Raw genomic sequence first — 24,387 nt, 5'->3', positions numbered from 1 at the left:
TTTCCTTTCCAGTGTTATATTGTCTCTGTTCCTTTTTGCAAAGAAGGAAATCTGCTTCTGTGCAACTGTAGGTAGATTTGTTGATACTTTCATCATAGTTTGTACTTGGTTTCCCATTATATTATCTTAATATGCTTGATGTTGCTTCTTATGTCTTCTCAGTGCAAGTTAAAAATGGCCAAATAAAATGCCTTTTCAATGACAGCTGAAAGACACTGATTCATTTATTTGTAATAAGAAATGCAAGTATTTCTTCTGTAAGCCTGAAACATATTCAGTGCAAGTATGAGAACAGACACTTCTTGCTATGCAAGCTTGATTTCACATGTTTTGTGTTCCAAAATATGACTACAATAATTATGTTGCAATACATGGTAAAACAAAGCACTTATCCTTATTATAAACACTATATATAGATTGGTGCTGGTCCATATAAAAAATAGCATACATAATGCTGCTTTAAATCTATTTGAATCTATTAAAGCTTGTTTTATTCAAAATGACACGGTTGTCGATCGAACATGGATGAATCCTGGATCACAGATGGCCAGATGGAGGAAGATGCATAAATTAGTTATCAAACAAGATCTGAAGTAAAAACATCCTGGGATTTATCTAAATTATATTTCATCACTGGTTTTCAAGCCAGTTTAACACAATAATCTTACACAAGGTAATGAAACAAGGCTGCAATTATATGAAGGAACAAGGGACACTATAAATGTGCTGTGTACTTTGTGGCCTAAAAAGGAAACACTTACTAGGCTTCTCCACTAGCCAAAGATAGCAGAAGTACTTGCAGGAAAAAATCTCAGCATTGCTAGACAGTAATGTATTACTATCAGGTTGGTTCAGAGGAGTCAACAAAGTTATTCCGTTGATTATACACACTTTTGCAAAGTTAATTAGTGATAGCTGTCATACATGACTGTAATGTGTTTATATTGCCTTTATTATGCATTTTAAAATGAAAATAATTATTACTGGTCTTTAATGATACTTAATATTGTTACTTTAAATTAACATAAGATGAAAAGATAAGAATTTATGCTGATATTGTCAAAACTTAGGGTGTTTGAAAACCTTTGGAGAGCACTGTTCATATATATTTATGTAATTGTATTACTACTATGAAACTCTTCTCAGATGACACAAATCAAACAGCAGCGTGGATCATTTTGTTGCCTAGTGATGGTCATGTTCATGTAAACAGATCTGCGCAAAGGAAGCACAAATTTGATGATACTTACATCATGGCTTACAAACTGAGTATTTCCACTGAATCTGCACAGATTTCCTGGAAACGTTTTACATGTTGAAGCCACTGATGTTGTCTATCTCATAGAAATGGTCTGTCTAGTTACATAATTTAATGAATCATGACCCATAAAATTGGCCAGTGAGATGACTAAATTACCCACCAGTTGATTTTCACCTGCATTTGGTGGGTGATAATTTCAAACCATGTTATGATATGTGTTAATCACTGAGAGTATCTCCACTGTTACTTGTTATTGGTTTTGGTATTAGCCCTACATTAGAAGTTACCATGAGGGTGATGATGAGATCATTTTAAAGAGCCACATAATAAGTATTTAAATACTGAGGTCTGATATATGATTTACCTTTAGGAACACGTTTTCCTTTGATAACCCACTGTAGCATCACTTCTGATCCAGCAACTACATTCTTAAGTGGAGCTTCAGACATGGGGGCCTCTGCTGGGTCCTCCTCTACAGACATGTAGGAATCATTTGATGGGTCTTCTAGAAGAATCAGGCAACGGTTGTTACACAAAGACCAAATGACAACAAGATAACATACTGTATCATGAACTCATTACAACCCCACAATGTCTAGTCATCTGTCTCTGGTTACAAATAACTGTAGTGATCTAAATTTAAACATTATGCTGGAAACAATGACGAACTTAAGTATGTGGCTCCCAGTTTTTAAGGGGTACTCTGTGTTCAGTACAAGTTAAGATCAATAAATCAAATTTGTGGCATGCTGATTACCACAAAAACTTCAACTAGTTCCTCATTATCTTCATTCCCATTATCAAAAAAAAAAAAAAAAATCTAGGTTACAGTGAGCTATTTACAACATGTTAATGAGATGTATTTTCAGTAAATAAAATAAATATAGCTACAAGAAATTAATAATGTGTTAACACATTTAATGTAATATATATATATATATATTATTTTTTTTGACAAATAAAACACAACTTCAACAAAAATAATTAATGTAAGTGCTTGTATAAAATTACAACCTGCAAAAGTTTGCTTTTAATTCCTCCAAAAATAGGCCTTTCATTATACAAAAAATGTGCTCAGTGTAACCTCTTTTTTTTTTTAAATGAAACAAGGGGTAAGTCGTTTGTGTGTGTGCGTGGTAATCAGCATTATGTCACAAATGATGTTAATTGCTCATAACCTGTATTGAACCCACAATATTTCAAAATAGTATTAATAAATTCATCCAGTGCATCCAGTGCATCCAGCAATTGACCTAACTACAGTGCTACTTCTATCATTTACAAAAGCATATTACACTTTGATTTAATCCTGTGTGATTAACATTTTTAAGAAAGAGTGGCTTAATGAAAGAAGGTTTACCTCTTCTGGCTGTTTTTCCTTCATGTTTCTCAACTTCCTTTTGACCACTCTCTGCTGTATTTGCCTCTTCATCCACAGGCTTATTTTCAACCACAATAGTAGGTATGGTCATTTTAGGTATAAGTGATGAGTCTTTTTTCTCTTCTCTTTCCTTAAATGACATTGGGAGCATGGAAACTGAACCAAACAACCTTGGAGGTTTTAGGGGTGCTTGCACCAACTCCCCTTGCATTGTAGGTTCACCAGTTGATATTTCCACAGGTGATTTTGGCAATTTGCTGGACATATTTGTCCTTGGCACCATAGGTGAACACTGTCCTGGTATTTTACTGAAAATGACCTTTTCATTGATGGCTTGCCTGTCCAACAACCGCTTGGGCTTTGGATTTTTCCTCCACTGGTTTTCTGTAACATTAGGTGATTTCCTTTCAAGTTGTTTTGATTTGTCTGCCAGCTTCTTTTTCTGTAATTCTTGTGATTCCTCTTTTGGCAAGGTTGACCATCTTACTTTTGATTCTGGTAAATCTTTTGAATTAGTAGTGTCTTCAACCTTCTGAATTCCCTGGGCTGGAACTGACTCAGTGTTTCCAGTGGACTGCTTGTCAGTCTGGTTGAGCTGATCCATTGAAAAGGCTTTCTTGATATTGGACTTTCCGACAAGTTTCTTTATTCGGTGAAGCTCTTCTGAGAGCTTACTCTGAAAACTTTTCTGTACATAGGTTGACTGTTCCTCCAGAGAAGATGCTTTCTTCTTGAAAAAAGACCGCTTGAGTGCTACATCACTTGTGGCGCTGTCTTGGGGCTTACCCCTACTATCCTCAGAATTGCAGGATGAGGTTCGATTGAAGCCCCATGATAGTCTTGATGAAGACACCTTTGGTATGTTGCTGCTGTGTTTTTGATCCTCAAAAGCTCTCACCTTGTCTAAGATTTTGGAACTTGCCTGTGATGCTTTTGGAGTTTGGATGGACGGTTTATCTTGGGAACCACTACTGTGAGATGAAGCTGAGCTTGAGATTTTAACAGATAGCTCAGCTCCATTCATGGCTGTTTTAGTGCCATTGTGGGGAGTTGTTGGATCTGCTGGCTCTACATCACTTAGGGTAATGGGACCTTGAGCTTTTTGGAATGGTTGGTTTGATGTTTCCCTTGTTATAAAGTCCAACTGCCCCCTGAAATGAGGGTGATTATGGAAAAAGTTTTGTTATGACAAAAATAAAAACACTAAAATGGAAAAATGGGTAATTTTTTTGTTACTAGTGCATTTCTTGAGTGAAAAAAGCAAAATGGCCAAACATAGTTATCCAATAAAACATGCATTGAAAAACATACCATGCTGAAAGATGTAAAACACTGTTGGAGATCTAAATTAGACTGCAATTAGAATACAAATTAGTCACAAACAAAGGCATGCAAAGATGTTTGTAAGAAAAAACCCATATCAAAAAAATGATGCAAGTGGAGTCAAAGGAAAGTATGAATAAATAAAAAGAAAAATATAAATTAAAGGACAAAAAATAAACTGTTTTTAAAACGTTCGTTTAGACCTGTAATCTAAGTTTAATACATTGTTTTGTGCTACCTTAATTCAAGTTACTTTCTGCCTTTTCCTATCCAGTGTGTCTGCACTCATTCTTGAACACTGTAAATGGAAAAAGTCCTTTTTCGATAGAGGCTCAAAACGCTGCCATAGTAGTCACTGGCTAAGGACATACTCTCCTCTGACCCCAATGCCACGTAGTACACACTTATTTGTGAGGCCCGCACAAGAGCTTCAATCCCCAGGTGTCTGACCGGAGGGCTTTCAACACACCCAGCATTTGCTTGCCTGCCAGGTGACAAGGGACCCTGAAGACCAGGAGCTCTAGAGCCCAGGGCTTGCATCTCCCTCTCCACTACTGGACCATCACCTGGGATGTGGGAAAGCACTGCTCTCCCCCTGCCTGAAAATACACAATGTTCTTTTAATGGAATATTATGATAATGTCATTTTCCAACTAGTTAATTTGATGGATGGATTAATTATAATTCATTTATGAATTCTGAGCTTTTTTGGAGGGTTTACCTATCATAATTTTAGTTTGCCTTGCATTTCCATTGTTCAAGTACTGTCACTGGAAAAACACATTTTTATGCTTTGTAGCCAAATATTGTGGAAATGTCATTGATGCTACAAACTGAATATTGCTGAAGGGGGGAAAAATCACTCAGTATGTTCTTACCAGTGGGTTGACTGTTGATCGCTTCCCCCTGGGGAGGCATGAATTGTTCCTTCATCTCCATGGAAACCTGAGGCTCTGTACTTTCATCCTTCGTACTGTTTGAGTCTAAAGAGATTAGGCAAGGCAGGTTGAAATCTATTGGTATGATTTTTACAAAAATAACATTGAAATAAATTAAAAAAAAAAAAAAGTTATGCAACATGTATATGTGGAAATCTTGCACAATTTCTTAAACCTTTATATCAAATGGCCTTCTTAAAAAAGAATTCCAGTGATCGTACACAAATGTACATTTTAAAATTTGTCATAAATATAATTGCAACAGGTGCTTAAGGGCTAGCTAGCATGTTTACTTAGCATGGTGTCAAAACACAACATTACATGAGATGAAATACCTTTTTTTTGGTCCGAACAAAAATTTATTCAAAATAACCTGCCTCTGTGATCTGATTCGGTTTTTCTGACAGCAAATGAGTCAAAAATTTTAAGTAATCTATATGGCGATAAATATGCCATATTGTCTTCATTTTTCATCATTCAGAATGGTTTTATTATTCAACCACTACAGTGATAGCTGGATGTCTTATAAGGGAATGTCCATATAAGGGACATTTCGGTGTCTCACTATAGGATATGCCCCTTCTGCGTATTCCTCAGAAGCCCAATTACATTACACCAGCCCCAATTGGCTGGCAGACATGATGTTGTGTCAGGGAATGGCTCCCTCCTCTTGGTATAAAATGAGTGACACAACTGCATTACAACATTCAAAAACCTCATCTCACTTCACACCAGAGGCCTACTCAATGCAGACAGCCATCACCTAGTCTTCATGCTGGTTGCTGGCTAGTTATTTTGGTACTGTGCTTATAGATGACCTACTGGCCACCACAATGCTTTCACCTACACCCTCAATCAGCACTCCAGTTTTTGCAAAGGTCACTCACGCTTGGGTTTGTGGAAGAGGATCAATTGGATTTTCTCTCTCTGAAGAGGAGGAAGATCTCCAGGATTCCATTTTCTTCCCCCTGCGCAACTGGCACAAACCCTAGCTACGGTGGTATCCATGGGGGCGGTGGGCAGGACACTATCCTCTCTGCTTCTTAGTGTTGATATGCAAGACAGATGCAAAAACTTGACAGAGAAACTAATAATTCTGTACCTGACTGTGGTAGCGGAGACTGCAAAGTCACGCTATGAGGGTAAGAGGCTGCCGAGAGCTAAACTGGCAGCGAGACAACTCCTTCCAATCTTTCCAGAGCTTCTGGAAGAGGTTGCCATCACCTGGAAGGACAAATCTTTTACTAATAAAATGGCCGTGCAGGGCGGATCTGCTCTTGATGTGGAGGGGATGTAGAAAGAAAGCTTTCTTTGCATGCCTCCCATAAAGCCATTAATCCCCACGCATTTGCATCCAAAGCACAGGGCAACTGCAAATTCGACATTTCCATCGAAAGCAGATTGCAGAGCAGTAACTCTTTCAGTCCAGGCCCTAAATGCCATCTCTGTGCTGACCACATACCAAGCGGAACTGGAGAACAAAGTGTCTACCATGCCAGGGCAGGTACAGTGGGAAGAACTCTGTATCACCATGAATGTCTCACTCCATCTTCAGAAATGTGTTGTTCAAGCTGCGGGCAATTGTCATTCAAGAGAGCTGGCGCTGGCTTAATATGGCTAATCTTCTGACTGAGAAAAGGAAGCCACAGATTATTGTAAAGGGCATTTTCAGCTCTGCACTGATACAAATGCAAAAGAGATGTGAGGAAAAGAAAAGAGATGATGAGGCTTTGCAGATCTGTATGCCAAGAAAGATGCTGACTGCTCCCTCAACCACCTCGGCAGAACTTTGCACAAGTTACAGCTCACCCACCCCCCAGCTTTCACATTCCTTGACGACAAAAACAGCAAGTGAATGCAGCAGGTCAGAATGGTGCACCCGAGCAGAAATCCGCCTGCCACAGCTCAGATAGACCAGCCAGCTTCTCATCGTACTCAGGTGGTGAGGAGAAAGAGAAAGGGGTCATCCTGAGGGAAGGGGGTTCACAGCCTATATCTCACAATACAGACCACAAACTCATTTTTGACAATGATGTGGCATACAAATATCCAGTTCTTCCTTTTGGCCTGTCCCTCAGTCCAAGAGTGTCTGCTTATATAGATTATTGGCTAGTGAAAGCTCAAATGGAGCACACAGCGAGAGAACACACAGCCATGCTCCTAGAACATCTACAGAAACTTGGTTTAAAATTAAACACAGAAAAGAGTGTGTTAGTTCCCAAGCAGTCAATAACATATCTGGGGTTGTCACTGGATTAGGTGACATTCAGAATGCCACTGTTACAGGAAATAATAAATTTACTCAATGCCTGGTGAATTTCGAAGTGGAAACAGTGTCTCTTTTTGCACATGCCTCAGGCTCTGATGACCTCAGCTCTAATAGTTATTCCTTCAGGCAGACTAATTATGGGAGAGTTCCAACACTGGGTAGCCTCCTTAAGCCACTTCTGGAGGAGAGTGAGAGTAATGTTAGTGGCAGTCTTGCCATTGTGTGATTGGCAGTGCCTGTCCTTTCTGGTGCAAAGGGTACCAATGCGCATTGCCCGAGCTATTTTTTATCTTCATCAATGAAGGCACTATGCGTGGCACTATGGGCCTGGACAGTGAGTGGTGCAATTTGAATACGTATTTACACAGAAAGAATTAAAGGGCTCTGGGAGAGTTATCAGCTGTTTGTTTCTTGGGTAAAGCCCCATACGGAGAAGTTGATCACTAAACAGCATTTATGCCATGGATAGTGGAGGCAGTTTCTCTAGCATATTCCAGTAAGGGTCTTATGGCTCCATCTGGTGCTCATTCAACAAGGGGAATGTCAGCTTCGTGGGCTCTCTTTAAAGGGGTCACGAAACCTGTGAAGTGGTTAGTCGGTCCTCACCCTTTTTCAAGGTTCTATAAAATGAATGTTATAACCCAAATGTTTGTACATGCCATATTGTGTGTTGGATCTTGATGACTTGACCAGCCCTATAGTAGTTAGCTTTGGCTGGCAGGAGACTGTGGGATGGCAATACGGGAGTTAGGATATCCCACAGTGAGACACCAAAACGTATGCTTGAAAGAGAACGACAGGTTATTTGCATAGCTCTGGTTCTCTGATAACGTTAAGTGAGGTGAGGTGTCTCTCCAGAACAACCTCCAATTGGGGCTGGCGTAATGTAATTGGGCTTTTAAGGAATGCATGGAAAGAGCATATCCCATAGTGAGACAACTCACTTAATGCTATAACAGAACTGGGGTTACACAATTAACCTAACATTTTATGACCTCTATGAGTCTCACTTGGGGACTTTCTGCTCGAGGGTGCCCTCCGGCTATGAGTATTAATGAAACAGATATTGCATGAGAGTGTTTAGCTCTCTGTAATGCTTACAAAGTGTAGTTTTAAGTAAAAAAAAAAATGTAAAAATAAATAAAAATAAAAATACTTGTCTCTAAGAAACTTAAAGTAAATATATGAGAATCCATTAATATTTCTCCAGATGTGCAGACTTTTGGACTAAAAGCACTGAGGTACGATGTTTAGTGCTAGAAATGCTTTCATGACAACCTTACACAAGGGTTTTTTTTCCCTTCATGGATACAGTGGAGGCTAATATTTCATATTAAAAGTACAGATTTTGTTTTTGATATTCATAGTTCCTGACACAAAATAATAAATTAAGAGGTAAACCAGTAAACCAGAGGTCAAAAATTAAAGCATGAAATATCTTTTTAACGATGTATACTTTAAGTTAATTAGACGTACATTGTTTGACTTTAGATCTAAAAGTACAAGCAGGCTACTTTCAGACTGTAATATGTCTTTTTCTAAATATGGCAAGACAATTTTAGAAATTCAAACCCAAATGCAAACCCAAACCCATCCAAGAGCCCAGTAATGAAAGGTGAGGATCACAGAAATGGATAACAATTACCATTGCTTTGCTTCCTGCACAAGCGAAAAACTTCACTTCCATAACGGCAGCAAGCAGAGGTGGACAAGAGAAGACTGTTACTATAGAAACCAATGTCTGCAGACATGCACTTGTGTGGGAGCATATACATAACACACATAAACATACACACATATGCACAATAACAGGCTAAATTTAAAAATGATATTATTGTATAGCTTCAATCAGCGTTGCATTTCTTATGGATACCTGACAATTTGTGTTGTCAACATTTAAAAACCTATAGATACAAATATATTGGCAGCTATTTTTAACCTGTTTCACAATTTACGCCATAATTATTCTACAAAACATATCCATTCTGTAAAGTTGTGCACAGACTTGTTGTATTTTCTACGAACAGGTTTTTTTTGTTTGTTTGTTTGTTTTTTGTTTTTTTTGGACTTTTTACAGTTTTGTCATAAACAAAACACACCATGAGTGAATCTCCCAAACGTCCAGCTAGAATGCCCAGCTCTCTGGAAAGACAAAAAAAAAAATACACAAAAGGCTGACAGTTAATTTTGGGAAGCGTTAAATAGGTTTTTCTTTGCCTGTTTGTTGCATCTATATGGTGGTGTAAATAATTAGGATTTTCATTTAACAATGTACAGTCTATACATAAATATCTCATGATGACACAGGGCAGGCAGAAATGAAACACAATTCCTATAAGAAGACTTGTGATTTTTTTCTCTCCTTTGTCAATTCTCATGCTTGCTTGCAGCGTTTCAAATGCACTCCTACGTTGCTACCAAGGCAACTGGGTAATGTAGTTGTCACTGTGCCTGCGAAGTATATATATATATGCTATTAAATAACAACAATAACACTGTCATCAGTGACATCAGGTCTGTTTGTTTTAAAGTCATTGTACTGGTAAACAGTTGGACATGAGGTAGCTAGTGGGATACATTAAAAAAGGAAATATAACTACATGACTTATTTTACATTGCTATATTGTGAGTGTGATTTGCCAAAGTCAAAAGTCAAATTGTATAGTTTGTGAAATGTATGACTCTGGATAGAATGATTCGACTCACCTGGAATCTTTTCTTTGACCAGATTTTCTTCATGGCCTCAGATGAACTTAATCTCTCCTTCAGACTAAACAACAGAGCCAGTTGCCCGTGTTTCTACAGACAATACCACTGTCTATTTCTATTCTGAATCTTGGTTATTATTGACTCCTGTGTACACTCCTAATAGTCTCAGTTACGTCGTTGCCAGAGCTTTTAAAGAATGTACCAAAATCCACAGTTATGCAAAAAGCAATAGAAACAGTACAAACATCCAGTCATGATCCTCGTGTGGCAAAAGAGAGTTTGGGGCGGGGGGGAAATCCTGAAGTAAACAACAACATCCAAGCTCTTTTGGATCCCCCCCAGATGCTCTTAAATGACCAACAGAAATCCAAGTGATAAGATATTCCAAGGCACAGCAGGAGGTGGAGGTCAGCTCGGTCCTAGTCACAACAGAAGGGATGAAAAATCGGTCTTTTACAGACACCCACTTGCATTCTTTCAATCCCCTTTGGAAATAAAGAAATAAAGAAATAAAGAAATGGGGGGGTGGTAGATGAGATGGACAAAAAAGAGAAACAAATAACAAGCGGGAGCTAATAATAGAGGCAGATCTTAGTGCAGTCAATGCAAAAACAACATTTTCAGCTGCCTGAGTGTGCTATCTCTCTTTCTCTCTCATCTCTTCCTTTGTCTGTGGTGCTGGTGTGAAGAGAGAGAGAGACTATTGGTCTCAGCGCAAAGCATTAATTATATATTCTGTCAGGCTGTGGTGACGTCACACTACTCCCATGTCGATGGTGCTGCTGCTGGAATGGGAAACGAGGAAAGCTGACACAGAGCATTAACCTTTTTTTTTCTTTTGCTACAATGACCTCATTGCATTTTTTCTTTCACCGTACACAAGGAAAATTGTATATGCTTTATTTTGTCTGTGTTTACATAAAATTCTGTGTACTGCATGGAGAATGACATTCAATCTTTGCCTGGCCCACATGCATCAATGAAACAACAAAAACAATAATACTGTCATAGATTAATTATTACATTTTCTTTCTTTAAAAAAGAACAATCCATAAGCTGAAGCACTTTAAATTTAGCTGCAGTTAATTCCTATTTTTAATTTTGTAAATAAATTCAGTAGTTTTAAGTTTGAATTCTGTAATAATTTTATTCGATTTTTCAATAAAACTGTAACAAAACAGACTGAGCCAGTTAAACTTGTAAACCTAAGTGTAGGTATATTTATTGAACACTGACATAGATGTAGAGGATGGCACAATGATAAAGCAGGTAAATTGATGGTAAGGATATGTCTCACAATAAAGACAAACAGAATCCACATAAAGAGAACACTGCAGGTGGAGAGTACAAGACTAGAAAACTGAGGTAAGTGTAAGGTAAGTATCCAGTGGCTCTAGTCCTGCTGGAGTTTATGGTATTAATTTCAGAGGAACCAGGAGCCAGTTGTATAAACATTGCAATTATTATAGGATCGTGTCTTAAGAACTTACGCCAAATCTTAGATCAAATTAGACCAACCTACCTTTATGTAACTGGCTCTTATGCAACCAGCCCCAGCAGATTTCCTGGATTTTGTGTTCGGACTGGCTGTTGGACTGGGAATGATAGCCTGAAGAAAGTCTAACAGTGATACACTGTAACTTGAAACACTCCAGACTTGGAGTATGAATTTAAGACCATGATCAGACATTATGTTTTCTGGTAAGCAGAAGTTCCAGATGGCGTTGTGGAATAGTGTCCACAGGCCTTTGAAAAACAGTCACCAAAACATTGTGGCTATCGCACTGAAGCTGGGGCCACCAGTACCGAGTGATCTGAGACAGATGGTGAGAACCCTCGAGCCAGTATTGTGATTCCTTGAGTGCCAGCTCCTAGTTGCCAGTATTATAGTTCTGCTTGAGGAAAGGCAATTTTTGGAGAAGAATGTGCATGGATTAAGCTTTGCCAGATGCCTGTGCCACTGGGACTGAATGGCCCTCACTCTGAATGTAGAAGCACAGCCCTGGCTCCAGAATTAAATCACTAATATCACTTTTCCACCAGGGCTGGTGCAGGAGCCCGATTGGGAAACGGGACGCATTTTTTTCACTCAAACAAAATTCCTGGGCCGGTGCCAAGATCCTGGTTCCAAAACGGTCCCGAAACCTTGCTGGTCTTGAACAAAGGAACTTGATGTCAGGAGGCGGAGCGTCCACTACAGACCGCATGAATCCTAGAAAGTAGATGGTGGTTCAGTGCATCCAGCTTTAAGGTAGAGGTGATGTGCTTGAAGGTGATGGAGGATAACGCAGATGAACATTATTGGAAAAGGAGGAGGAGTAAATCAGGCTATTGTCTATGTAGACGATGAGGAAGCAATGAAGATAGCACAGGAAGATTTCATCAATGAACATCTTAAAGATAGAAGGTGAGTTGGACAGACTACACTGATTCACCAACTGTTCATAGTTCCCAGAGTGAGGAATGGAGATAAGGTAATAATGGTTCCTGACATTAAGCTTGGTGTAGATGTGAGCACCTCACAGCATCTCAAGGACCACTGAAACCAAGGGTGCGCTTACAGTCACAATACTAAGTGCATGGTAATGAATGCAGGGTCTCAGTCCACCATCTTTTTTAGCTACAAAAAAGCTGGATGTAGATGGAGAAACAATATGGTGAATGTAACCCCACTTGAGTGTCTCCTTAATCTATTCCACCATGGCTTTTTTAAGAAGTAGGATAGACTACGAAAGGATAGACGTGTGGGATGGTACTGTCCCCGGCAGCATGTGCTGTGATAGCTGTGAGGCTTTCAGGGCACTGAAGTCCTCTAGGAAACTGGAATACTCCTGTGAATTCCACATCTCCGAGGTAAACACCAGAAAGGTATGATAGGAATCTAGAGAGGTGTTGTGGATTTACAGTGAGCCCTAAAGGTTACATTGCATTGCAACTTATCAACTGACTTAAAAGATAAGGTGGCCTTAAGAGATCCAGTAATTTGAGTCCTTGATTGATTTAGCCATTAGACCGAACAACCGCACATAAGACCACCAGAGCAAACATCGTTGTGATATTCAACTGCCTGAGCTGCACACCTCCACTATTTCTATAGAGGGTTTGCAATTACATCACGATTTGGTCAGTTACCCAGATGCACAGCCATATTGGCGATAATCAGATGTAAACATCAGCACTGATTGCACGGTTAATGAACCGTGTTTGACCGATTGATACAGCCCAAAACCATTTTCAGCAGTAATAATCAGCAAAATATGAGAGTTTTGTTTGGTTCAGTGGCATTGTTTATGTTCCGTGCCACCAATATTGCCGATTGATGACACATCGTGAAAACACACTATTGAATGACCACCACTGACCAGGTGCTCTCAGGAACTTATGCAGCTGGCAAGAACCTGGTTATCACAGGCCAATAGGGATAGACATAACTTCACCAAACTACAAGCCACACAAATCCAACCAAATCCATTCATAACTTTGTTTGGAAACCTTAAAACTAATGTAAACTACAGCACTCCCATTTCATATCAGAGAAACTGATATTCAGAGAATATCAAAATTCTCAGTGACAGTTATTTGTAGTGCAACATCTATTACAAATTAATGCATGCATGACAGTTCAATCTTTTTCCATTATGTTTGAACTCTATGTGTTTGGAACATTGCCAAAGGTATTCTAGTGGTAATTGCGTTGGTAAAGGGAGAAGTTCCTTTCCAGAACAAAAATTTACAGATAATTTACTCACCCCCTTGTCACCCAAGATGTTTGTGTCTTTCTTTCTTCAGTCGTAAAGAAATCATGGAAAACATTAAAGTGCTCCTATTATGCCTTTTCAAATATGATCTTTCATGTAGTGTGTCATGTAGCTGTATGTGAACATAAACTATCTGCAAAGTTGTGAAGCCGACAGTGCGCGATAAATAAACTTATTGTCTATCAAATAAAAGAGTCGGCTCACATTTGCCTGAACGAGTCGTCAGGAATTCAAATCTTTTTCTGTTACGGCCATACGTGTCACGCTTCAGGCAGGAACAGACGAACAACGAAGTAGTGAAACGAACAGTCTTTAATAATCCACAGGGAAACACGGGAAACACTGGAACACAGGGTGGTAACATCAAGGTCTGACAATAGAGGAGGGTAATCACACACATTAAATAGACAGACTGATTAACACACCAGGTGCAGACAATGAGGGAGAAACCAAAACACACAGAGCTGCAGGGGGAAATGATGGGAGAAACCAACTAAACAGTCCAGGGGTGTGACATTACCTCCCCCTCCCGGAAGGCACGTCCTCGCGCCGACAAACAGGGAAAATAAAATGTACCAAGTCTTAGGAGGGGGCTTCGGCAGAGGACGGACTCCTGGGAGGAGGGCAAAAGATGGAGTCCAGGGTGGTGACTGAATAGTCCATGGAGGTGATGACGGAGGGAGGAGCCAAGGAGGTGACAGGAGGGGGCTGGAGCAGGAGGAGCCAGGTGAGACCCAGATCGCAGCCATGATGGAACCCCACGGTGGAGCCGATGGAGGGAGGAGCCATGGTGGAGGAAAGGCTGACAACTCCATGGGGCCGACCGACGGAGGCAGAGCAGGTGGCGGTAGAGCCCGAGGCGGAGACGGAGAGCCGATGATCCTTGGCGACACCGAGGATCCGGAGGGCCCAGGCGGAGCCCAAGGCTCTGGCGACCAAGGCGGAGACGGAGATCCGGAGGTCCGCGGCAGAGCCGGAGCGACAGAGGACCGAGGCTGTGCCCGCGGGAGGGAGGAGGTCCACAGAGCCGGTGGGACGGAGCGACGAGGCACAGCCGGAGGAGTTTAGTCCAGAGGTGAAGGTGGGGCGACGACTGACCAGGGCGGAGCCGGAGGGACGATGGAGCCCGGTGGAGCTGGTGAACCGACGGGCGACGGTGGAGACGAGGGAGCTGAGAGCCGGGGTGGAGCCGCAGGGTCGGAGGGCCGAGGCGGAGTCCAGGACTCTGAGGCTGGAGGCTACGATGAGGGATCCTCCAGCCATGACACCGATGGAGACTGGCAGACCCGCAGCGAACCCACCGCACAAATGGTGGGCTGAGGGTGAGCAGCAGTGCTGACAGGAAGCAGAGGTGACTGAGGGAGGGTGGGTGGGAAATCCAAACAGGCTGACAGTTCAATATTCAAATCCATAACATTTTGTCCCAGATCCAAATTTAGCTCACCCTCAGCGGTGGTGCAGTGGGTAATGCTGTCCTCAGCATATTCACGCTCCACTGAAATCCCCACCGTCGCGGTCACAATAGCCGGCTCTCGCACCTGATCAGACGGCTCGTGCAACTCAGACTCCATGGCGATCGGCAGCTCTGTCGCTCTGGGCTCGGGCTTTCCGCCTACAGTGGGCTCGTGCGCGTGCTCCGCGTGTCGGGGTGGTGGTTGGCTGGGATCTGGGTCCGGAGTGGCACCGGCGAGATTTTCCATGGAACAGGCGGGGAACGAGGATGGGTTTCTCACCAGTGTCCACTCCACAAACGCGGCGAAATCTGCTCGAGGACCGTCCTCGGACAACGGTGCTCTGCAAGACACGTTTAAACTCGCGTCATAAAACACACAGAGCACGTCGTCCGGGTAGCTGGTGGTGTTAGCTACTAGCTGGAACATGATGGTATATCCCTCGAGCGGTAAATCCCCCTGCTTCAGCCGAAGGAGGATGAATTCAGGACGGAGTAGGGGATTCATGGGGGAAACACAACGGAACCAAAAGACTGGAAAAAACTAACAAAAAACAAAACGGGGGAAACACGCAAAAAAAAAACTGTTTCGGTCGGGCCTTCTGTCACGCTTCAGGCAGGAACAGACGAACAACGAAGTAGTGAAACGAACAGTCTTTAATAATCCACAGGGAAACACAGGAAACACTGGAACACAGGGTGGTAACATCAAGGTCTGACAATAGAGGAGGGTAATCACACACATTAAATAGACAGACTGATTAACACACCAGGTGCAGACAATGAGGGAGAAACCAAAACACACAGAGCTGCAGGGGGAAATGATGGGAGAAACCAACTAAACAGTCCAGGGGTGTGACAATACATCATGAAGTAACACATTTGCATAATGTCCGCCCACGTTCCACGTCTCAAACAACTTGCCCGCCCACAAACAGGAAATGCACATGGAAATTTACATGTACATTATACAGAAGACACTGCATCCTACGCTGTGAGCAAAATTGTTTTATATTCACTTCCAAAAGATGATGAATCTACAAAGATTGTATTTTCTAGCGATCGTTCAAAATACATAGTTGTGTAACAACCCTGCACATGTGTTGCTAACCAGCTAAATCACGCTTTTGTAGTTCTGTTGTTCAGCTGTGGACCCACTGTCGTCTGACAGTTTGTGATTGATGCAGCTTGACTGTCTGTCTGTTTCATTAGTTGGAGTAATCATAAAGAATGGCACACAAAGCGGCTTTCACACCGAATGTGGAAAGTGCTGTGCTATGAAACCCATTCGTTTCAATTTCTTCCGCCATACGAGAACGGCTTGTTTCTGCCTCGACCAAAGCGTACGCGCAGCGGAGCGCGCACGCCGCGGACAAAGTTCAAATGAGTTGGTTCAAATTAACTTTTGCTGCTGCGCGCTGAAGGGCTACACTGAACCCAGCGGCCAGTGCAGCACTTTCGGTGCACACACGTTCAGTGTGAAAGCCGCCTTAATGCATTATACAGTGTTGAAGTTTACAACATAGAGGTGTGCTCGGTTCGCTTACATAAGCAAATTGCGAGCACTTTCCATGGCAGACCGTGCTAACTTGTCGATCAGCCACTTCAACTGTTTCATCATCAGACTCTGGCTCGAACTGGTATGGTAAAATCTATGCCATCTTTTCTATGTATTGACGAGTATCCAGGGCTGTCAGTCAGTTATGGCAATGGGCGTTTCATTCTCCGACACGCTGTACGCGGTAGACCAATCATAAAGGACTGCACCATCTGACCAATCACAGCAGTGAGGGCTCACGGAAAGGAGGGGTTTAGAGAGACTGATTCTTCGAACTGCTGCACGAGTCGTTTATGAATCATTTTTGACATTGCATACATGTAAACCTGTTTTGGGAGTCTATTAAAACAATATTAGCAACCTTTAAAGTGGCATAATAGGGGCACTTTAAAACAATATTAGCAACCTTTAAAATGGCATAATAGGGGCACTTTAAGGAAAACATTCCAGAATTTCTCTCCATATAGTGGAATTCAGTGGTGCCCCCAAGTTTAAATCTTCCAAAATGCAGTTTAAATGCAGCTTCAAATGGGGCTAAACGTCCCAGCCAGGAAGAAGGGTCTTATCTATGAAATGATCAGTCATTTTCAAAACAAATTGACAATTTATATACTTTTTAACCTCAAATGCTCATCTTTTGATACAGTTAGGGTATGTCGAAAACTCCCGTCTCGTTTTCTTTTTCAACGTCAAAATCATCCTACATCACTGTTTTACCTTCTTTTTTATAAACGACATTTGATGCTCTTTGCATGTTCACTTGTAAACACTGGGTCGGTACTTCTGCAGTGATGTAGGTCGATTTTAAAGTTGGGGAAGAAAACCAGATGGGAGTTTTTTGACATACCCTAACTATATTGACCTATTAACCCGGAAAAAAACAGAGAGTTCACGCAGACCTAGACAAGTTGAGCGTTTGAGGTTAAAAAGTATATAAATTGTCAGTTTGTTTTGAAAATGACAGATGGTTTCGTTAGATAAGATCCTTCTGGGGCAGCCTTGGCCTAATGGTTAGGGAGTCGGGCTTGAGGGTTTGAGTCCCAGGTCCGACAGGGATTGAAGGTCGGGGGAGTGAATAACCAGTGCTCTCTCCACCCTCAATACCACGACTGAGGTGAGTCCCTTAAGTGAGGCACTGATCCCCCAACTGCTCCCTGGGCGCCGCAGTGATAGCAATATAGCTGCCCACTGCTCTGGGTGTGTGTTTACAGTGTGTGTGTGTGTGTGTGTGTGTGTGTGTGTGTGCATGTTTGTTCACTACTCACTACTGTGTGTGTGTGCACTTGGATGGGTTAAAAAAAAGAGTACAAATTCTGAGTAAGGGTCACCATACTTGGCCACACGTCCTTTCCTTTCCTTTCCTTTCCTTTCCTTTCCTTTCCTTTCCTTTCCTTTCCTTTCCTTTCCTTTCTTCCTCGGCTGGGATCATTTAGAGCCATTTGAAGCTGCATTTAAACTGATAATTCCTGAATTTTTTTCCTCAAGAAGAATAATTTCTTATCGACTGAAGAACGAAAGACACAAACATCTTGGATGACAAGGGGGTGAGTAAATTATCTGTAAATATTTGTTCTGGAAGTGAACTTCTCCTTTAAATACACTGTTCTTAACTATGCAAATGAGTTACATGGGGAAAGAAGGTTGGGCTACACGGTGTGTGCCACCTCTAATGCCAGCAGCCAATCACAGCAAGCAAATTGCAATCTACTCCTCATCGGAAAGGGAAAATGTCGCCTTGCAACTTCATGCATGCCTTGCTCTGAGACTCAGGCCTGTAAGGGGAGAGAAATTAAGAAATAAAAAACTCAGAGTCTAGTAGCAGATACAACTAGTTCTGGCTCCTTTCCTTACTGTATTGTTACCCAGCACAAGTGCAAGTAGTCACTGCTGATGTCAGTTAATAACAAGTAATCTTTCATGTTTCTTAATGCATGATAAGGTTCTGCACCTTATTAGTCTTAGAGAAACAACAGTTTATCCTTCCATAAGACAATTTTAATCTTCCATAGCAACACAGCAGCTCACAAAGCGAACCTTTCGGTAATGTGAGGGTTCATTTATGGGATTGAAAAGGATGGCTTTACCATATACAGTGAAAAAATCCAAAAATACCAAAGTGTCAAATACATATTTGCAAAAAATATTTTTTACAGCCACTTTCTGTTTTGTGAAGCTCAGCAATCTTGAGAACTATTCAGAATTATATTCTTTGGTTTTACTCCTTGTGATGGATGACTAAGGGAATTTTGCCTTTGTGTTCATCGTATTTATAATCATGTGGAACAAGAAGTCATGGCTGGACAATTTCATAGTCACCCTGGTGTGCTAAAAAATGTAAATATGAACGGGAATATACTTCAGAGATATTTTACTCATAAATGTTTCTAGGTGTACCAATAATTGTGGCCAACATGCACTGGAGGATTTTATACATATTTTATACATAATGTGAGTTTCCCCCGAACTTTTGTTTTACTTCAATGAAAGGTTAGAATTTTGTGAATTTTTTGAATGATACATCAAAAAGACGCTTTAAGCGTAAATAAAAACCCACCCTTACACGTGTGACCAAAACATATATTGGTGTCATATGTGAGATTGCCCAGTTTGAGGCATATGCTGCAGCACTTAGTCTTATAAGGAAATGGCTGATAAATTGGACAACCACTGGACAACCACCCTTATATAGCAAATTGCAACAACTTTATAAAGCAACTTCACACTTTTAAAGCATACAACAATAATGGTTCAATGGCTCAAAGTGTTCTAGTAGCTCAAGGAGGTGCTAACATCAAGGTCATGGGTTCAGTTCCCAAGGAATTCATGAACTGATAAAATGCATACCTTGAATTCAATTTACGTCACTTTGTAAGAAAGCATCTGCAAACTGCATACGCTAAACATAAAAAGCAAACAGGTAGCAGATGGCATAATGGTTAAAGGAATGGAGTGTGCTGTAGCTTGAAATCACATCAGACATTGTGGATTACATTTAATTCACAAAATTCACCACTTTACTGATTGCTTTCAAGAAAAAGGTCTTTCTCTTTTCTGCTCTTGATGTTATATTTACATCTACTGATGTATATATGCAATTTTGGTAATCAAAATAAAAAGTTATATGAAAAAGGATTAGAACCCACAACCCATATTACTTAGTGAGAATGTTACCTCCAGCTTTCTAAAAAGAGACAACTGTAACCCATTTGAAAGTTACACAAAATACTGTAACATGCCATGTAATAGATTAAATATCTTTTGACAGATTTAACATTATTGGTCTAGTTGAGGGGAGACAACACTTCATGTACCAACACAGTCATGTACCAACATAAAACACAAAGCTTTTTACACACATCATCACCATTACTAAATTGTTGGCTGTACTAACAGAAAATGGTATGGTCATTTCTCACCCTAACTTCCTGTTTTAATCTAAATATGTCTGCACATTAAAGAAAACTGATCTTGTCATATCAATTCATGTTGACTTAAATAATTAGTTCCCATTCCATTGATTTATCCACTGACCTGTAGAATTCTAGAACTGACAGAGGCAGATGCAAGGATGAAGTTATCAAATTAAATGTCATAAGTTCATTTGATTACTTGAATGCATCAGAAAAAATATTGCTTCTTCAAATCACTGTGCACAAGTTAATGACAAAGTCAAAAAAAGCTTTGTGATTACAAGACATAATAATGTTATTGTTTATATTTCAATTCGCAGATATGAAATTGCTGCAGTTAACCAGCACAAGGTGGATTTTTATTACTGTCAGGAATCGGGATCAAGTAGGGAGGCAGATGGAGAATTCCACATCGGTCTTGTGTGCCCCACTGATCCCCCAACCCACACCACCAAAAAATATGCCAAAAAGTGCTTTTTTTCCCACACAAATATCATGTGACAGAACCAGTTTGCCACCTTGATCAACATATTTTGGTTTTACAAACCGAATCAGAGCAAATCCCTGATATATAGCACTCATCTGGACTGGTACTGCCACAGATGAATAGAATTTATATTCTTGTTCAAACCTAACTCACCTTGTTCTTTCTCCTTCCTAGGACCAACAGTTCCCCTCTTCATATTCCTCGAAGCATTCCTCTGATCAGACAACTTTTGACTTATCATAGCTTCCAGTATGATGCTCTCATTTCTGGTATATTCCCAGACCACAAAAAATTGAGCTTATAATTTTCCCCTACAATTGGGTAAATTTCACCCTTTTGTCTGGGTATGTATCTCTTACTAAACTCCGGACTTACTGATGTTGTTGGGAGAGTCTAGTGGTCTATTTTGAGCGGTATAATAAACCCTTAGAAGAGGACCTCTCTCACACTGTGCCTTTCACTAATACCATCAGATTACCATGAAGGCATATTCAGTTTTTGGCACAGCTCTAAAGCATAGCTCTTTGCTCTATCTGTGAATTTCACAACAAAAGTGTGGGAAAAATCTTCATATTGATGTACATCCCATTTCTCCTACTTCTTTAAGACATTCTATGATTCATATAACATTAATATATATATATATATATATATATATTATCCAAGTCAGGAAATTACCACAGTTTCCACTAATCAACATTTAATTCACTAAATGGGAAATCAGTTTCTTACTGGATTGATGATGCTTTGTAATTCCTTAACTCTTGTGCAGATTTGTTATCATTGTGGGTCTAAATAAAAACAGGCATCAGTCCAAGACAGCCACATCTATAATTGAGAATGATGTGTAACAGAGTAACAGTAAATCTGTAACTGGAGCTCTGGCACATTCCAGGCTGTAAATACCCAGAGATAGACGGGGGGAGAGAGAGACTGTGGGGAGTAGAGAACAGGACGAGATACACAGTGCCTAAAAGAGAAAGAGTGAGAGGTGCTGAGTGTTCTGACAGCTGATGGCCCTGCATAGTCATAGCCACTGACTATGTTGTAGTTGGTCTGGCTCTTGTGTATTTTAGATGCAGAACAGCAATAACTCACAGAAGTGGGACTGGAATTGGTTTGGAAGCATTGCTAGTTTACATAGTGTAACCCCATTATTCAAAAAGAATAAAATAAGCCTTTCTGGTGTAACACTTTATCACAAGTTTCCATCCATTAGCTAGTTAAAGCATTATAGTTAATATAAACTAACAATGAATGATAATATTTTTCTACAGCATGTACTATTTTTTTGTTCATGTGAATAAAAATACAATCTTTGTTTGTTAGGTTAACAGTGCGTTCACTAATATTACTAACAAATACAACTTCTGATTTTAAAACTAGTAAATGTATAAATTATCTGTTAAGAATGATAAACCTAAAGCATTTTTTTTTTTACATTATATTAAGTAATGTGCCTTATTTGGCAAATGGAAACTTATTGTAAAGTGTTGCAGACATGTCTAAGGATCTAGACATATATCTAAGGATATATTATATACACACACACTCTTAGGCAGAATGTGTAAAAATTGCAACATTTACAGACCTAACAGCTTTTAACGGGGGCGGTACCCTTAAAGGGTCATCTTTGAACCTTATTTACTACTAAAAGGTTTGTATCAGTACCTTAAGGGTACATGTTACTACTCTAAAGTACTAATATGCTCATTTTAGATAAGGTAGATAACGTTCTCCCTCTAAGGGCGCAGCCCCAGTGATAAGCCAATTTTTTTTGGTGTAGGTGTAGATTCAGAACCACTGAAAGAAATAAAGCCATGCTTGATGTTGTACCAAGAGAGTTAAGAAGCGACAACCCCTCCTCCATCACATTAAGGGAACTGTATCTTTTATTATTTAGACCATATAGCCAATCAGTCAAGCTGTCTTCAAGCAGACTTGGGAACTCTTTTTTTTTTTTTCTTCTGGAAGGTTTTGCATTTACTCTCAGGCATGTACTACAGAGTGGATCTTACCTTCTTCAAGGTCCAGCACAGCAAGAACAGCACTGGTTGTAGCTTCACCCAGGTGATTTACAGCCACACAGGTGTAGAGGCCTCCATCAGCTTGTTTACAATCTTGTATCCACAAGCCATCATAATCCTCATGACCATTTATCAGGGGGTCATCATTATGGTACCAGTGCAGCGTGGGTCTCGGGTTGCCTCCCACAGACACCCTTAGCCGGACATCACATCCTGCCGCAACAGCAGCCCACTTCAGCTTTCGGAGGAACACAGGTGGAGCTTCAACAGGGGACTGTTCCATTGAAGTTTCTTGGGTCATGGAGCTTGAGTTTCTCTTTGGGAACTCAGCTTTTCTCATTGTGATTTTTATATTGAGCAATACTATTAAACTTAATCTTTTGCGCTGTGACAAATCCTTTGGTGGCCACTGAATTGTTGTGATATTATATTCCCCAATTTGTTATAGGTATATATCATGATGAAACTTGTCTGTAATCTGCAAAAATAACAATGGTAGCAATATTTAAATATTAAAAATATTTAAATGCAGATTGTCTGATCAGAACCTTAAATAAATAAACACAAAATGATTATGTGTACATAACATTAAAATATTACATTAAATATCATTTAAATGTTAAATTTCATGTACACCAGAATTTGGAACTGTAAATCACAAGGCAAAAAACATCATACCTCTTTGTACCAAAATCCAATTAACAGTAAAAAAATAAAAAAAGAGAAATGTTTTACCTCAACACAACGCCTCTGAGTATCTTCATTAACTGCAGCTTATTCTTTAAGCCTTCTCAGGATCATGTAGTATTAGTCTGGTACCAGGGTCTGTTTATACAAGAGAGGGTAATGGAGTGTTCCTTCCCTCTTTTGGATTGTTACCCTCTCTCCCAGCAATCTACCAGCAAGTCACACGGCCTTCTGCTGACTAGATGGTAGGGTAGCTCAAGTCATTTAAAGATCTAACACGTTCCATTCTCTCTTCTCCCCCTTTATCTTTCCTTCCATGCCCTTTATACTACACTGACTCCCTGTAGAGGTGACAGGCGACTACCACCAGCTTTCAAGTGACAGCTGGACCAAGGGTAGGCGGATATTTGTAGGCCGTCCCAAATCCTCTTGTATTGCCTTTACTGTGATATTTGAGTGTTTAATACAGTTATGAGATTTGTGAAGAAGTCAAATACAGATGTGTATAGAAGCCCGTTTCCGCCTTTGAATAATAATAATAATATATATATATATATATATATATATAACATTCTGACTTTTTTCTTGCAATTCTAACTTTTTTTCAGAGTAAAATGAGTAAAGTCAGAATTGCGAGCTTAAATCTCCATATTTTTTCTAGGAATTGAAAAAGGTCAGATATGCGAGTTTATATCTTGCAATTCTGACTTCATGACTCGCAACTTGAGAAAAAAAAATGAGAAAAAAAGTTCTGAGAAAAAAAGTCAGCTTTATAACTCACAATTGCAAGTTTATATATATATATATATATATATATATATATCTGAATAGAGTGTTGTCATGACACGTTATCAATCAAGTCAAGTCAAGTCACCTTTATTTATATACCGCTTTTAACAATAAAGAATAGGAATAGGAAATTGTGCATCAATAATGCAGAAGAGCAACAGTAAACACTCAATTTTCAGGTAAAGGCAGTTCATCATTGGATTCAATGATGTCATCATCTACCTCAGTTCAGTTCAAATAGTATACAATATTGTTTGAAAAATAAGTGTACCCAACTAAGCAAGCCAGAGGCGACAGTGGCAAGGAACCAAAACTCCATCAGTGACAGAATGGAGAAAAA

General features: G+C 40.1%; 1 protein-coding gene across 1 annotated transcript in view; it reads right to left on the bottom strand.

The window, feature by feature from the left end:
- The window catches only part of spega (striated muscle enriched protein kinase a), a 41,128-nt gene extending 17,564 nt beyond the window's left edge, over nt 1-23,564 (bottom strand). The window contains 6 exon segments of the mRNA XM_051112852.1: nt 1,626-1,766; nt 2,622-3,793; nt 4,435-4,564; nt 4,844-4,948; nt 22,563-23,049; nt 23,307-23,564. Of these exon segments, the coding sequence (XP_050968809.1) occupies nt 1,626-1,766; nt 2,622-3,793; nt 4,435-4,564; nt 4,844-4,948; nt 22,563-22,911 (1,897 nt within the window). The 5' untranslated portion in view covers nt 22,912-23,049; nt 23,307-23,564.
- Nucleotides 23,565-24,387: the final 823 nt, after the last annotated feature.

This window comes from Labeo rohita, chromosome 6, assembly GCF_022985175.1.
Source record: "Labeo rohita strain BAU-BD-2019 chromosome 6, IGBB_LRoh.1.0, whole genome shotgun sequence".
NCBI lineage: Eukaryota > Metazoa > Chordata > Actinopteri > Cypriniformes > Cyprinidae > Labeo > Labeo rohita.
Note: the sequence above shows the minus strand (reverse complement) of the source record. Positions and strands in the feature narration are given on the sequence as shown.